The sequence below is a fragment of the Balaenoptera physalus genome, assembly GCF_965194825.1.
Source record: "Balaenoptera physalus genome assembly, chromosome: 16".
Lineage (NCBI taxonomy): Eukaryota > Metazoa > Chordata > Mammalia > Artiodactyla > Balaenopteridae > Balaenoptera > Balaenoptera physalus.
Window position 1 is genome coordinate 92,294,970 of NC_138898.1, and position 12,867 is coordinate 92,307,836.

Sequence of the window (12,867 nt, forward strand, 5' to 3'; positions counted from 1 at the left end):
GCGGCTGCTGTCCCTCAACTAGCTTGTCTTCTGCTAAGGGCGTCTCTGTGGTGGCCCCAGGGCTCAGGGGCCTGGCTCCAGGGGCAGAGTGCGGCCTGGGCACGGTGCCCAGGACCTCTGAGAACGGGGTGGGGTCTGCAGGAGACCCACTGGGCCCAGGGCAGGGCCTGGCACGGCACAGAGCAAGCGGGAACGCTGGTCTGAGGCTGGCCTCTGGGTGGACGTCATCCCGGGGCCCAGCAGCCCCTGCCATCTGCCTGCATCCCCAGCTGCAGGTGGGTGGCACCGCTGTGCCTGGCAGGTGTTGTCTGGCGACACTGGCCCTGCTGGGGAGCCGGATGGGGACGGTGTGGAGGGGGATGCAGGAGACTGAGCAGCGGGGAGCCCAGGGGAGGCCTGGGAGGGGCTGCTGCACCCGTGGGGGGGGGTGCGCCCTGGAGGGTCTGCAGGGGCCCTGGGTGCAGACAGGCAGCGGCGATGCCCCGGGCCGTAGGGATGGAGGGAGGAGGGAACCCAGCTCTGCCCTGTGGTGTAGGGCCTGGGAGAGGGAGGAGGGGCTCAGGCCTGGGTGGGGCTCTCAGGCCTGGGGTGGGATTCACAGCCTGTGGCGGCCACGGCAGAGAGCCCAGTGGGGGGAGCCATCCGTCCTTCTGTCCTGTCTCCATCACCGGCCGAGCACCGCAAGCCGGGAGTGACTCAGACCCTCCCCGGCCCTGGGACTTTGTCCCGTAGTCAGGCCAGGCCTCTCGTGGTCAGCGCCCCTGCAGCCTGGGCACCGCACACAGGGCCTGGGCCGGCGGCCGCGTGGTGAAGGCCAGGGCGGGCGTGGTGTCCAGGGTGGCGGCGCTGAGGCCGGGCGGGGGCAGCAGGCGGTACCGCTGCAGGAGGCCTGCGAACAGCAGGAACAGCGCCGACCTGGCCAGGCTCTCCCCCACGCAGACGCGGCAGCCTGCAGGGGACGCGGGGTGCGGGGTGGGTGCCGGAGGCCGTGGCGGGGCGGGGGGAGCCCTGCGGGCTGGGGACCCTGAGCTCTCGAGGCCCCGGGGACCAGGCCGCCGCCCGCGGGGCTGTGGTACCTGTGGAAAAAGGCAGGAAGGCCGCCCGCTTCACGAAGCGCCCGTCGGCGTCCAGGAAGTGGCCCGGGCTGAGCTGGCGGGGGATCTCCCACTGCGTCTTGTCCAGGAGCACGGAGCTCAGGAGGGGCACCACAGGCGTGCCCTGTGAGGGGCGGCAGGCTGGTGGATGGACGCCCCGTCCACCCAGGCGGCCCCAGGCGGGGAGCACGGGGAGGGGGCCCTGCGGGGGGTGGGAAGGCGGGGCGGGGCCTGGCAGGGGTCTGCTGGGGGTTCGTGCTTAGCCCCAGGTGACCCCCGTGGTGTGGCCCCGGGTCTGCTGTGAGGGGCTGTGAGGCCGAGGGCTGCCCCCCGACGAACCCGTCTCCTGCCTCCTACGGGGAGCCCTGGCACCAGGCACCTGAGTCCCTGAGACGCCCAGCCCCATCCGCCCTGAACGAGAGGAACAGGTCGGGGGGGCCTGGCCCTCCCACCTTGGGGAGCAGGTAGCCGCCCAGCTGGGTGTCGGAGGCCGTGCACCGCGGCACGTGGGGCAGCAGGGTGATGAAGTGCTGGACCTCGTGCAGCACGGCGTTGGTGTAGGGCAGGGAGCGCTGGTCCTCCAGCGGGGGGGCCGCCTGGGCCCCAGCACTCGGTCCAGCTCCTCCTGCACCCGGCCTGCGGGCAAGAGGGTGGGCGCCAGCGTCCCGGGGAGCCTCTGCCCCTCGGTCCTGGGCCCTGCGGGAACGGGCTCACGGGCTCACCCTGCACACTGGGGTGCTTGCCCATCAGGAGGGCGGCCCACTGCAGCGTGGCGGACGTGGTCTCCATGCCAGCCATGGCCATGTCCAGGGCACAGGCCACCACGTTGGCCTCGGCAAACAGGCCCTCGGAGTCTTTCCCCTGCAGAGGTGGGTGGGGCTGGGCTCAGCTGGAGGCTGTCTCCGTGGACCCCCCCACCCAGCCCCAGGCTCAAGAAAGGCATAGAAGACAGAGGCCTGGCGGGAAGGATAGCGCCAGGATCCACCGAGCACCTACGACATTCTGGGTTCACCGCGGCCTCCCAACCACCCCATTTCACAGATAAGGAGACTGAGTCTCAGAGAGGCCCCCCCCCCCCGCCAGGAGGTGGAGCAGTATGGCGTAGGGCCAGCATGGCTCCCTCCCCAGCCCCTCTCCTCCTGGGTGGGGCCCCGGGATGCCCCCCAGGCCTCTTGGGTGGTGGGGTGTGTCTCGCCCACACCTGGCCCTGCTGGATCAGGGCGTCCAGGTAGCTCCACACAGGCCCCCGCCCAGGCGCGGGGGGCCGCCGTGCCTCCAGGAGGGTCCTCAGGATGGCCCGCACCGCCTCCACCTTCCGCAGGACGGGCCGGTGCAGCTGGAGGAGGGCCCTGAGCCAAGGGTAGATGTTGAACAGCTCGGGGCAGGGGGGGCAAGACGGCGTGGTGGGGGGTGAGGGCACAGGCGCCGCAGCCCCACCTGGTGAGGGGCGGATCCGTACTCCGGCAGGTGTGCTCGCCTTTCCGGGGCCCCTGGCGCAGCCCCAGACCCCGGGTAGAGGTGCCATAAGGGGGCACCCGCTCCCTGCTCGCGGGGCCCCTCCCTCACCCTCCCAGTGGGACCAGAAGCCCCAGGGGCTCTGATGAAGTCGTCCACCGGAGTGCAGGAAGGAGGGGCCGCTCGACAGGTAACACCCCTGGGGGTCCGTGCAAATCATAGCAGGAGCCTGCCATCCTGGACCCCCGCTCCCCACCCACCAAAGCGGGGAAGAGGGAGAAGGGCGAGGGCTGCCGCTGTGGAAATAACTTTGAATGTGCTGGGTCATTAGAAAAAAAGAAGGGGACTTGCAAACTTCAGAGTTTCAGCTCACGACATCGTGAAACGGGGCTCACGGCACAGCCTGTCTGACACGGCTGTCAGCCGCCCTCTGGCTACACTCGCACCACCGTGTCCCGCAGAATGTGAGCCATCACACGGGGCACAGGCACGGAAGGCCACGGAACATTCTGTCTCCCTGGAGCCCCCGACCCTCTGGCCTCCGTCCTCCTGGGGCTCCCTGGCGGGACTCGGCCAGGCTGCTCTCAGGCGGAGGCCAAATCTTCCTGCCCGTCCGAGCCTCCTCCAGCCGCGAGGGATGACTTAGAATCAGGACCCAAGCCATGAGTGCCCGCCCCACGCCCACGGGCTCGGGTCCTGGAGAGCTGGGGCTGAAAAGTACACGTGAGCCACGTGCCAGCATACGTGCGTACCCCACCTCAACGTGCGTGCCTAAGCACGTTATGGTTAAAACTGGTAATGGTGGCTACAAATGAGAACAGTTTACGTTCTGGAAAAGAATGAAATGCACACAGCCCTGGGGGTTCTGAGAATCAGGACTGATCCCCGTGATTCCTGACCCTGCAGGAGGACCCCGGGTGCAAGGGCTGGGGGCCTGGGGGGCATCGAGCCCCATATCCGGGGAAGAAATGCCCGGGTCCCACCCGCACCTCTGAGCAGATGCCTCTATTACTGATGGAAGGTGTGGAGGAGGAGGCGAGGACCCCAGCCCCTCATTTCCCAGGAGCACAGGGGGCCGGCCTGGGGTCACGTGGCCAGTGGAAGCGCGCGCCTGGGGCCTGCCGTGCTGCTCCCCCGAGGCGGCAGCTCAGCTCTCCCTGCCCCCACCCACCAAGCTGGGAGCAGCGACCTCTCACCTGCAGGCTGGGCGTCCCCAAGAGGACCCTGACCTCGTCGATGAGGCCCAGCAGGGACACGAACACGGGATCCCGATAGTCGAACCGCTGGCCGAAGAGGGGCATGAAGGTGATGCTGGAGGGAGCCCAGCCGAGCAGGGCCAGCGGGAAGGGCCGGCCTGGGCGTGGAGAGAGGCCTCAGAGCTGACGGGCCCCCACTCACCTCCGTCGCTGTGCAGCTGTGCCGTGAGGCACCTCGGCTCCTGCAGGACCTTGTCGGCCACGGGCGCCCTCCCCACGCCCAGACCGTGGAAGGTGTGCACGGTGAACTGGCGGGCGGCCCTCCAGCGCGCCCCGGAGGAGAAGAAGATGCCTGCGGGCCGGACACCCCCGTGAGCAGCCCGGGTGGTGCAGGAGGGAGCAACGGGGGGCTGACCGACGGGGCGGGGGCCTGGCTGGGGCCTCACTCCCTCCCCCAAGCCTGGCCCCTGGAGCTGGCCTCGGCTGGCCCTGCCCTTTCTGGTGTGCCCTGGTCCCCAGTGCGCCCAGCCTGCCACGTGGACACCCTGGCGCTCCCCCTGGGCCACACTGGGAGCACTCCCCCAGCTGCCGGAGGTAGGGGGACCGACCCTTCTCCTTGGCCCCTCTCCGCCTGGCGGAAGCCCCCTCACCCCGCCACACACCTACCCCCACCTCCCTGGATGAGCTGGAAGATGGCGATGGGGGGCTGGCCAGCCAGCTCCTGTCCGGTGCCCAGCAGGGCCTCCCTCACTGCCTCGTAGCCGGTCAGCACCACCGTCTTCTGGCGCCCCAGATGGACGGTGAACGCCGGCCCATACTGTTCCGCGAGTTGGCGGGGACGGGCAGGGATCAGCCTGCTGCCTCACCCCCAGGTCCCCTGGGAGCCCCTCAGGCCCCCGCCCGCCCATATGCGGAGGACTCAGGGAGGCCCCTGGGCCTCTGTGTGTGTCCCCTCCCTTCTGTCCTCCCAGCACCCCTGCCTGAGACGGGAGGGCTATTGTCTCCCCATTTTACAGATGGGGAAACTGAGGCCTGGGGGCGGGATGTGAGTTGCTGTGGATCACACAGGTGGAGCAGGGCCTGCCACTCCTGTCCACTGCCCGCTCTGCCACCGGCGTGCAGACGGAGGCCTCCAGGGCCCGGCACTGGGCACAGGGCCTGAGAACCGTGGTGCCTGCAGCCTGACTTCGCGGGTCATCACGGCTCCCCACCCACCTTCAGGGCCTGGGGGCCACGAGGCAGCTTCATGGGTGGGTCCTGGAAGCACCTCAGCCAAGTGATCATGGGAGCTGGAGCTCAGTGGGGGGCGGGGGGGGTTGGCTGGATGGCCCTCGAGGGCGGGGCCGGGCCTGTACCTCTGCTTCACCGGCTCAGCCAGCTCAAGGTGGGGGGAGCCGCACCCAGCAGGCGTCCCACCTGCCCACGGGCACATCTTTGCGCTGGTCCTGGTCCTTTGCATCGCCAGACCTCTGCCACCCCCAACCCTGGCCCTCCTGCAGGCACTCATCAAAGGCTGCCTTCTCCAGTGAGCCCTCCGGGCCTGCCACTCCTGGCCCCCTGCTCCTTGGTCCGCCCATCTGTTTCCCTGTGGGGTGGAATGTCTTTTCCCCCCGAGGCGACGCGGGCACTTGGGCCTCCTATGTGCCCTGTCGGCCCAGCATCAGGCTGGGCACGAACCTTCCACCCCACAGGGGTCCTGGAAATTGGGGGCTCAGCTTTCCCAAAATGGGACTGGGGTGCCTTCAGGGCTGGCAGAGGGCCAGGCCCCGGGCCCAGGCACAGAGCCCAGCTGAGGACGTGCCTGCCCTGACCTACCTCCCTCAGCGACTGGTCCTGCTGCGACACACGCAGCAAATGTAGGTTCCCGATGAGGGGCAGCCAGCGGGGGGCCGGGGAGGGGGTGTGGGTGCAGGTGCGGAGGAGCCCCCGAGCCCCAGCAGCAGCAGGGCCGTGAGGACGGCGGGTGGCGAGGCCCCAGCTCCCCGCCCTGCGCCCTGAGCCCTGTAGGCCTCCCGGGGGGGCGTGCCGCACCCCACCCCCCCACCACCCCACGAATGTGGAATGAGCAGTTCGCAGGGGACAGCCAGGCGGCTTAAAGCCACAGGCGTGCGTGGTCTATGAGGTCGAGTCTGTGGCAGGGGGCTGGTGGGGCCGGGGGCCGCCCGGGGGCTTCGCCTTGCTGGGGAGCGCACAGCGTGGCGGCCAGTGTGCTCCCGACATGTCTCGGCCTCTGCCCGGTCTCCCCATCAGAACCGGGGCTCAGGGGCCCTGGGCCCCGTCCTCCCCAGGCTCTGAGCCTCCCTCTGAAGGACCCCTTGGCCTCTTCCAAACCCACGACCACCTGTGTCCGCCCAGCTCCTCTCTGCCTGGGGCCAGGGGGGGACACCAGGCGTGGAGCAGCCCACAGGGTCTGCACAGCAAACGCCTCAAATCCTGGGACTTCGGAGGCCCCGGCGGAGAGCTCGAGCGGCGGTCTGCTCCTTGGCGGCTTTTCGAGCCCTGTCACCCAGGCAGGAGGCCCTGGCCGCGCCGGGACGAGGCGGGGGTTTGGGGAGGCGGTGGGTCGCTCAGAGGGGCCCACCCCGCAGGCAGGGCCGGGCTGAGTGACCGGCGGCCAGGCTGCACTGTGGCCTGCTAAACCCTGGTGGCCCAGCTGGGAGGGGAGGCGGTGCTGTTTGGGAAACGAGCTCTGAGGGCAGGAGGGCTGCTGGCGCCAGGAGTGGCCTGGCCTGCTCTGGGCCTCCTCCCAACACCAGGCTGCGGGAACCCCATCCGCGCCCCTGGGCCCCTCGCCCCGGGCCCTGTCTCCTGGGGCGCCACGCGTACCCCTACGCAAACCCCAGAGCCAAGGCAGCCCGAGGGCCCTTACCCGCTCTGAGCCCCGATTTGCACACCTCCCGTGACCGGGGGCTCACTACCTCACAGGCACACCGTCCAGATACACAGCCGTGGGGCTGCAGTGAGGGAGGACCGCTCTCTGACTGCTAGGTCTCCGGATCATTCGGGCTGAGCGGCCGGTACCGAGGCCCCTACCGGGTGCATAGGCTGGGGCCCCTGTACGCCCAGGACAGTTCAGTTAATTAGTCCAGTGTGCATTTACTGAGTGCCCGCGTGCACCAGGCTCGGCCAGGAGCTAGGGCTACAGAAACTGGTGGCACGGGGATCCTACAAGGGCCCTCCCCGTGTGGCAGCGACTTTGCCATGGGAAGTGCCTTGGGTGTCGGAGCTGGAGAGGTGGGTCACAGGAGGAAGGGCCTTCTCGTGAGGGAACAGCCTGTGCAGGGCCTGGAGGTCTGAGCCGGAAGGGGCGCTGGGAAGGCCCGGGTCATGGCCACGGGAGCCCCGCCCGGGCGGCCGAGCGGGGTGGACGCTCGTGGTGGGAGGGCAGTGTGGCCGAGGCGCTGGGGACGGACGCAGGGTCCCTGTGGGGGGCCTCCCCCTCCAGGTCAGCGAGGTCGGGCCCCGGGGAGCAGGTGGTCCCCACAGTCGGACGGTGCCGCTGGGGAGGACGTGTCGGGACCGGTCCCGGCAGAGCGGCGTCTGTCCTGCACGGCTCCAGCCCCCGACAGCCTGGTGGGGTCACCCCGAAGCAGGCTCAGCTGGGAGGCGTCCCGTCCAGCGCGGGGTGCGCAGCGGGGGAAGGTCACGGGCGGGGCGGAGCAGGGAGGTTGGCAGTGAGGCCCCAGGACGTGAATGTGTCGGGTCCCAGTGAAGGGATTCGGTGGAAGATGGCCTGGGGCTGCTGGCCATCGCCCTCCGACCACAGGGCAGGAGATTATCCTGGGGGAACCACAGAGCCCCCGGGGAGGACGGAGGCCGGCGGGGCCGGGGAGCTGGAGATTATCCTGGGGGAACCACAGAGCCCCCGGGGAGGACGGAGGCCGGCGGGGCTGGGGAGCTGGCTCGGGCCTCTGGCCTCTGGAACCCAGCGGGGGGCTGGGTGGGGACTTGTGTTTTTAGGCTTCAAGAGTGAGTATTCGAGAGACAGAGGCCATGACCTGTGACCTAGCCTTGGAGTCACCCTTGGAGGAGGGGAGCCAAGGTAAGGGGGAATGGATGGGGGAGGGGCAAGGTTCTAGAAGAGTCTGGGACAGGGGAGGTGGATGGCTCTCAAAGGGTCCCGTCCGAGCTTTCCGGGGCCCGTCCCCTGGGGGGCCCGCGCTGCTCTGTCTGCAGCGTCCCGGGGCCCCGAGCCCGGCAGTCGCCACAGGTGGCGCCGGCAGGGCCTGCGGGCATCTCTCCCGGCACCACTAGCCCCCTGCCGCCTTTCCTCAGCTCACCTAGCGCCTTCCCCCCGCCCCGCACCCTGAAATAACAGCAACGACAATAATAAAATCCCTCCCTCACGCTCCACTCCTTTCGCAGACAAGCTCCTAGAAAGAGCTGCTGCACCCACCGGCCCCCCTCGCCCCCGCCCCGGCCCCCGGAAAGGGTCCTGCCAGCCTCCCAGCGGCCTGTGTCACAGGCTGCGCCTGCGTCAGGTCCCGGGGCCGCAGCAGACTGGGCGTTCAGACAGCAGGAACGCGTCCTCAGCTGCGCGGTGGGCGTGGGCAGGGCTGGCTCCTTGCAGGCTCGGGGCGAGGCGGGGTCCTCGTCTCCCAGCTCCAGAGGGCTGCTGGCGCCCCTCGGCCGGCCCTCATCCAGGATGGCCTCGTCTGGAGACCCTTCCCTTTGTGACACCTGCCAAGGCCAGGCGGGTACGTCTCTTGTGGGGCCACCAGTGAAGCCACTACAACATCCCACACAGACTCTTTGATGAGTGTAGGTGTTAGTTTGGATACTTGTCCGTTCCAGTAGGCGACAGACGCACCAGCGAAGAGTCCGGAAGTCCACCAAGTCCCTCAGCAAGGTGAGCACCTCGCCGACGTACCACTTCCTTGTGCATCCTTCAGAGATGCACTCTGTTGTGTACACGCTTTTTTTTTTTTTTAACAAGTTTATTCACGTACGGTAAACGGCGCGTGTAAAAGCGTACAGTTGGATGAGCTGAGATGCGTAGACACCCAGGGAACCTTTGCCACGTTCAGGACAGTGAACGTCTCCATCAACCAAAGTCTCTGCATTTTATTTTTATGGTAATGATGTGGCCAGGACCAAGCAGGGGCCTCCTTCCCACTGCGTAACTGCTGCCTCGTTGCTGGGTTGGGCCTGCCTGTCCGTCGGTACGTCTCAGGCCCTTACGAAACTCCTGCTAAAAATGCCTGTGTGGGACTTCCCTGGTGGCGCAGTGGTTACGAATCTGCCTGCCAACGCAGGGGACACGGGTTCGAGCCCTGGGCCGGAAAGATCCCACATGCCGCGGAGCAACTAAGCCCGTGCGCCACAGCTACTGAGCCTGTGCTCTAAAGCCCGCGAGCCACAACTACTGAGCCCACAAGCCACAACTACTGAAGCCCGCGCGCCTAGAGCCCATGCTGTGCAACAGGAGAAGCCACCACAATGAGAAGCCCACGCACCGCAACGAAGAGTAGCCCGCGCACAGCAACGAAGACCCAACACAGCCCAAAAGTAAATAAATAAATAAATTTATAAGAAAATAAAAAGGCCTGTGTGCCTGTCCCTGTGCACAGCTGCACGGTCTCTGTAAGATGACTTCGGCAGCGCGCCCCAAGCCAAGGGGTTGCTCCTCGTCAGATCCGGCAACGTTCCCGCCCGGGGAAGTGGCTGCACCCCCGGCGCCCCACACCCCAGGCGAGGCCCCTCCTGCCCCCGCGTCTGCAGGGCGCCAGGAGGAGCCGCCACCTCCGGGTGTCCCTGGTCTCCGCCGCGCCTTCATTTCCTGCCCCCCGATATCTGACACCAAATGCTGGGGGGTCTCCTGAGCGCTGCTCCAGGCCAGCCGGTCCCCTTTTCTCGGCAACAAGAATGATTTTTCAAGCTCGTGACCCCTGAACTTTGAGGTGGCGCCCACACCCTGGGGTCCAGAAGGACCCCCCCAGCCCCCTGTGTGGGGCCTGCCTCTGCATCACATGCACCTGAACCCAAGGGTTCTGTGCCCGGTGGGACTCTTCATAGGGAAGAAACCGCAAACTGGCTGGAGCAGGGCACTGGGTCGAAGGGCGTCCCCCCAACATTCACATCCACCCAGAACCTCAGAATAGGACCTTGTTCGGAGGGAGGGTCTTTAGAGAGGTCGTCCTGCCCCTCGCGCGGTGACAGAGGCAGAGGTGCAGGCCACGGCCACAAGCCAAGGCACGTGGGAGCCCCAGAAGCTGAAGGGGCAGGAAGGACCCCCCCTCCGCCGGAGCGCCGTTGGGAGATGGCCCTGTGACACCAGCCTCCGGAGCTGACAGGGTGTGAGTTGGCGATGTTTTCAGCCCCCTAGGCTGTGGTCCCGGTAGGGCAGCCCCAGGACACCGTGGAAGCAGAGTTCAGAAAATTACCCCACTCGCAGAAACGAGACAAATAGGTGACGTGTGTCCCTTCACGGGGTCACTGTCTGACCAGCCTGCCGGGGGTCGCTCGGCCCGGGAGGGTTGCTTTCTCTGACTTGCCGTTTATTATCGACTAGGCCCAGGTGCCGCGAAGCTGGAGGTTACCTTGCGGAAAATAGGAAAAGTGCGGGTAACTTTCCCCCATAAACATGCAGATGACTTCTGTCTGGTGGAGACGATAACCAAGGTTGTGGCTTTATTGTCCTGTTAAGACATTAACCTGACATCAATGTTAGACATTAACTCCTAAGCCCAGCTCAGCAGTCTCGTTCCCGAGCTCCTTCTCCTCTGACTGCACGTGGATCCGTCAGGGTTTGACATTCTTCTTTGAACCAGCCTTGCCATCTAGACTCGTTCCCTTGTTAACGGGTGAGATAAAATTCTGACACGTGCTCAGTATATATTTGGCTGAAAGCCTTTTGAAAATTACACTTTGATAGCAGAATTTGTTAGAGTGGAAAGATCAGCTATCTCTTAGTTTCAGGCAAGGGTTGATCCAGGGACCAGATGATGTTGTTAGGATTTGGATGAATTCTCCTTGCTCTTGGGTCTGCTGGCTGCGCTCTGGGGCAGGTAACGGTGGCCAGACGACAGCCGGCCGCCCAGGCTCGCGTCCCCCTAGCCGCAGTCCAGTGCACAGTTCCACCAGCTCTGTCCTGGTGCTCAGGCAGGACCCTGGGGATTGTTCTGGTCAGACCGGATTGGCCAGGCCCCGCTGGCCAGGGGTCGCCAGGCTCCGACTGGGGCTCAGGTCACACCTGGCCTTGACACCCGAGGTGCAGGGTGTTCCCTAGAGGGGTCTGGAGTTGCACACACCTGGCTCCACACTCAGCCCCTCCATTCACCTGTTAGCTGAGGCAGATGGCATGTTGCAATGACAGCGCCCAGCCCGTAAGCTCTTCGTATAATTTGTCCTCCGCCCATGGAGAGCAGGGGCCCTGCCCTTGAATTTGAGTGGGAGCTTGTGACCACGGCGGAGGCAATGCATGTGACTTTTTTTAAAAAAATAAATTAATATTATGTATTTATTTATTTATTTTTGGCTGCGTTGGGTCTTCCTTGTTGTGCACCGGCTTTCTCTAGTTGCGGCGAGCACGGGCTTCTCATTTCGGTGGCGTCTCTTGACCTCAAGCCAAGGGGCTTGACCTCTCTGTGTCTCTACGTGTGACATGAGGATAATAATACCTGCCCAACTATGTTCATTCTACAAAAATATTTTTTTATTTTTATAGATTGATTTATTGGCCGCACCACATAGCATGTGGGATCTTAGTTTCCCTACCGGGGATCGAAACTGCGCCCCCTGCAGTGGAAGCGCGGAGTCTTAACCACTGGACCGCCAGGGGATTCCCTCTTCAAAAAATATTAACAGAACACCTACTGTGTTCTGGGCACTGTTCCCGGCCCTGTGACCCCACATGAAACAGCTCGGCGCGTAAGAGGGGTTCCAAAAACATTAGCTCCTTCCCCGATTTTCAAATCTGTGCACTGCTAAACATCTCCTGCAAAGCAATAACCGCTTGTCAGGTACAGACATGTCAGTTAAAAGCTGGCCGTCACCTCCAGGTCCCTGGGCCTCTGGTGCTTCACTGGTCCCTCAGGGCCGCCAGACGGAGAGGTGCGGGCAGCCCTGGTGGGAATGGGCTGTCCCTTTTACTGCTAAGTGGTGCGATCTAGTCAAGTGGAAAAGTGCTACTTGCTGGGTAATAAAAGCTTCCATTGTTCACCAGCCCTGGAAACAAATTAATGAATAACCCAGTGTGCGGCCCCTGGCCCCAGCGGTGTGAACGGTTGTTAATACGGCAGGAACAGGTACAATCTTCCTTTTGTAGTTTTAAGTGGGCCCAGAGCCCCAGGTCGACCAAGGCCCAGACAACGGGATGGGCTCTCCCTGCAGACCCCTGCTGTCGGCCCACAAACATTTGGTGGAGCTCTGTGCTGGCTCTGGACAAACAGAGAATCCAGCCTCAGGCACAGAGATCTGGTGGTGTGCACCATGGGCGGCGGGGTGGGGATGGGGGCCTTCAAGTGGGTGGAGGCAAGTGGATGCCTTCTGGAGGAGGGGGCACCCAAGTCCGCCCTGGAAGAGGGCAGGCCTTTGCAGGAGGGGCTGCTGGGACTGGTTGGCAAGCTCCTGACATTACAAGGGGCAGGGCCTGGGGGGAAGAAAGCTTGTCCAGAGGGGCCAGTGGTGACTCTGTGATGCTAAGGCCCCTCTGTGCTTACGTCCGGGGCCTGGCACACGGCGGGTGCCAGTGACTGTTAAGCGGGTGGGTGGGGATTGAGCTCAGGGCAGAATCACAGACAACAGGGTGTGCTGGGCGGGCAGCCGCCCACTTTCCCCGTCACCCAGATGAAAACCAGAGGCTCTGCCCAGGGTGCAGGGCTGGGAGGAGCTCTGCTGGGGAGAGCTGGGGTCCCCACTGAGCCCTTTCCCTGTTGTTACTGTTGCCATAACAACAATAATAAATGACCACCAGGGGCTTTCCTGTTTATGATGCATTTCTTACTCTTTTATCTGTTGAATTGTGTCCCCAAATTCATATGTTGAAGTCCTAGCTCCCCCTACCTTAGAATGTGACCTTTTCGGGAACAGGGTCCTTGCCGATGTAATTAGTTAAGGTGAGGTCATCGGGGTGGGCCCTAATCCAATACAAGTGCGTCCTCATAAAAGGAGGAGATTTGGAC

General features: G+C 64.9%; 1 protein-coding gene and 1 long non-coding RNA gene across 4 annotated transcripts; one reads left to right on the forward strand and one right to left on the reverse strand.

Moving 5' to 3' along the window:
• Positions 1-199: 199 nt before the first annotated feature.
• On the reverse strand, positions 200-6,746 carry CYP2W1 (cytochrome P450 family 2 subfamily W member 1; the record flags this gene model as incomplete). The annotated part of the gene is given in 12 exon segments (XM_082429176.1): positions 200-949; positions 1,077-1,218; positions 1,547-1,692; positions 1,695-1,730; positions 1,817-1,955; positions 2,296-2,469; positions 3,746-3,903; positions 3,948-4,097; positions 4,412-4,574; positions 5,561-5,673; positions 5,676-5,836; positions 6,664-6,746. Coding segments are annotated over 12 exon segments (1,662 nt in total). The 3' UTR covers positions 200-752.
• An 841-nt stretch (positions 6,747-7,587) lies between these two features.
• LOC309645485 lies at positions 7,588-9,230 on the forward strand. Of its 3 annotated transcripts, none has more exons than XR_014254916.1 (4): positions 7,588-7,787; positions 8,111-8,442; positions 8,540-8,594; positions 8,682-9,230. It is a non-coding gene; the product is annotated as an uncharacterized lncRNA (long non-coding RNA). The 3 variants fall into 3 exon arrangements; XR_014254917.1 differs by having other exon boundaries at positions 8,111-8,285; XR_014254918.1 differs by having other exon boundaries at positions 8,111-8,285; positions 8,543-8,594.
• The last annotated feature ends 3,637 nt before the right edge of the window (positions 9,231-12,867 follow it).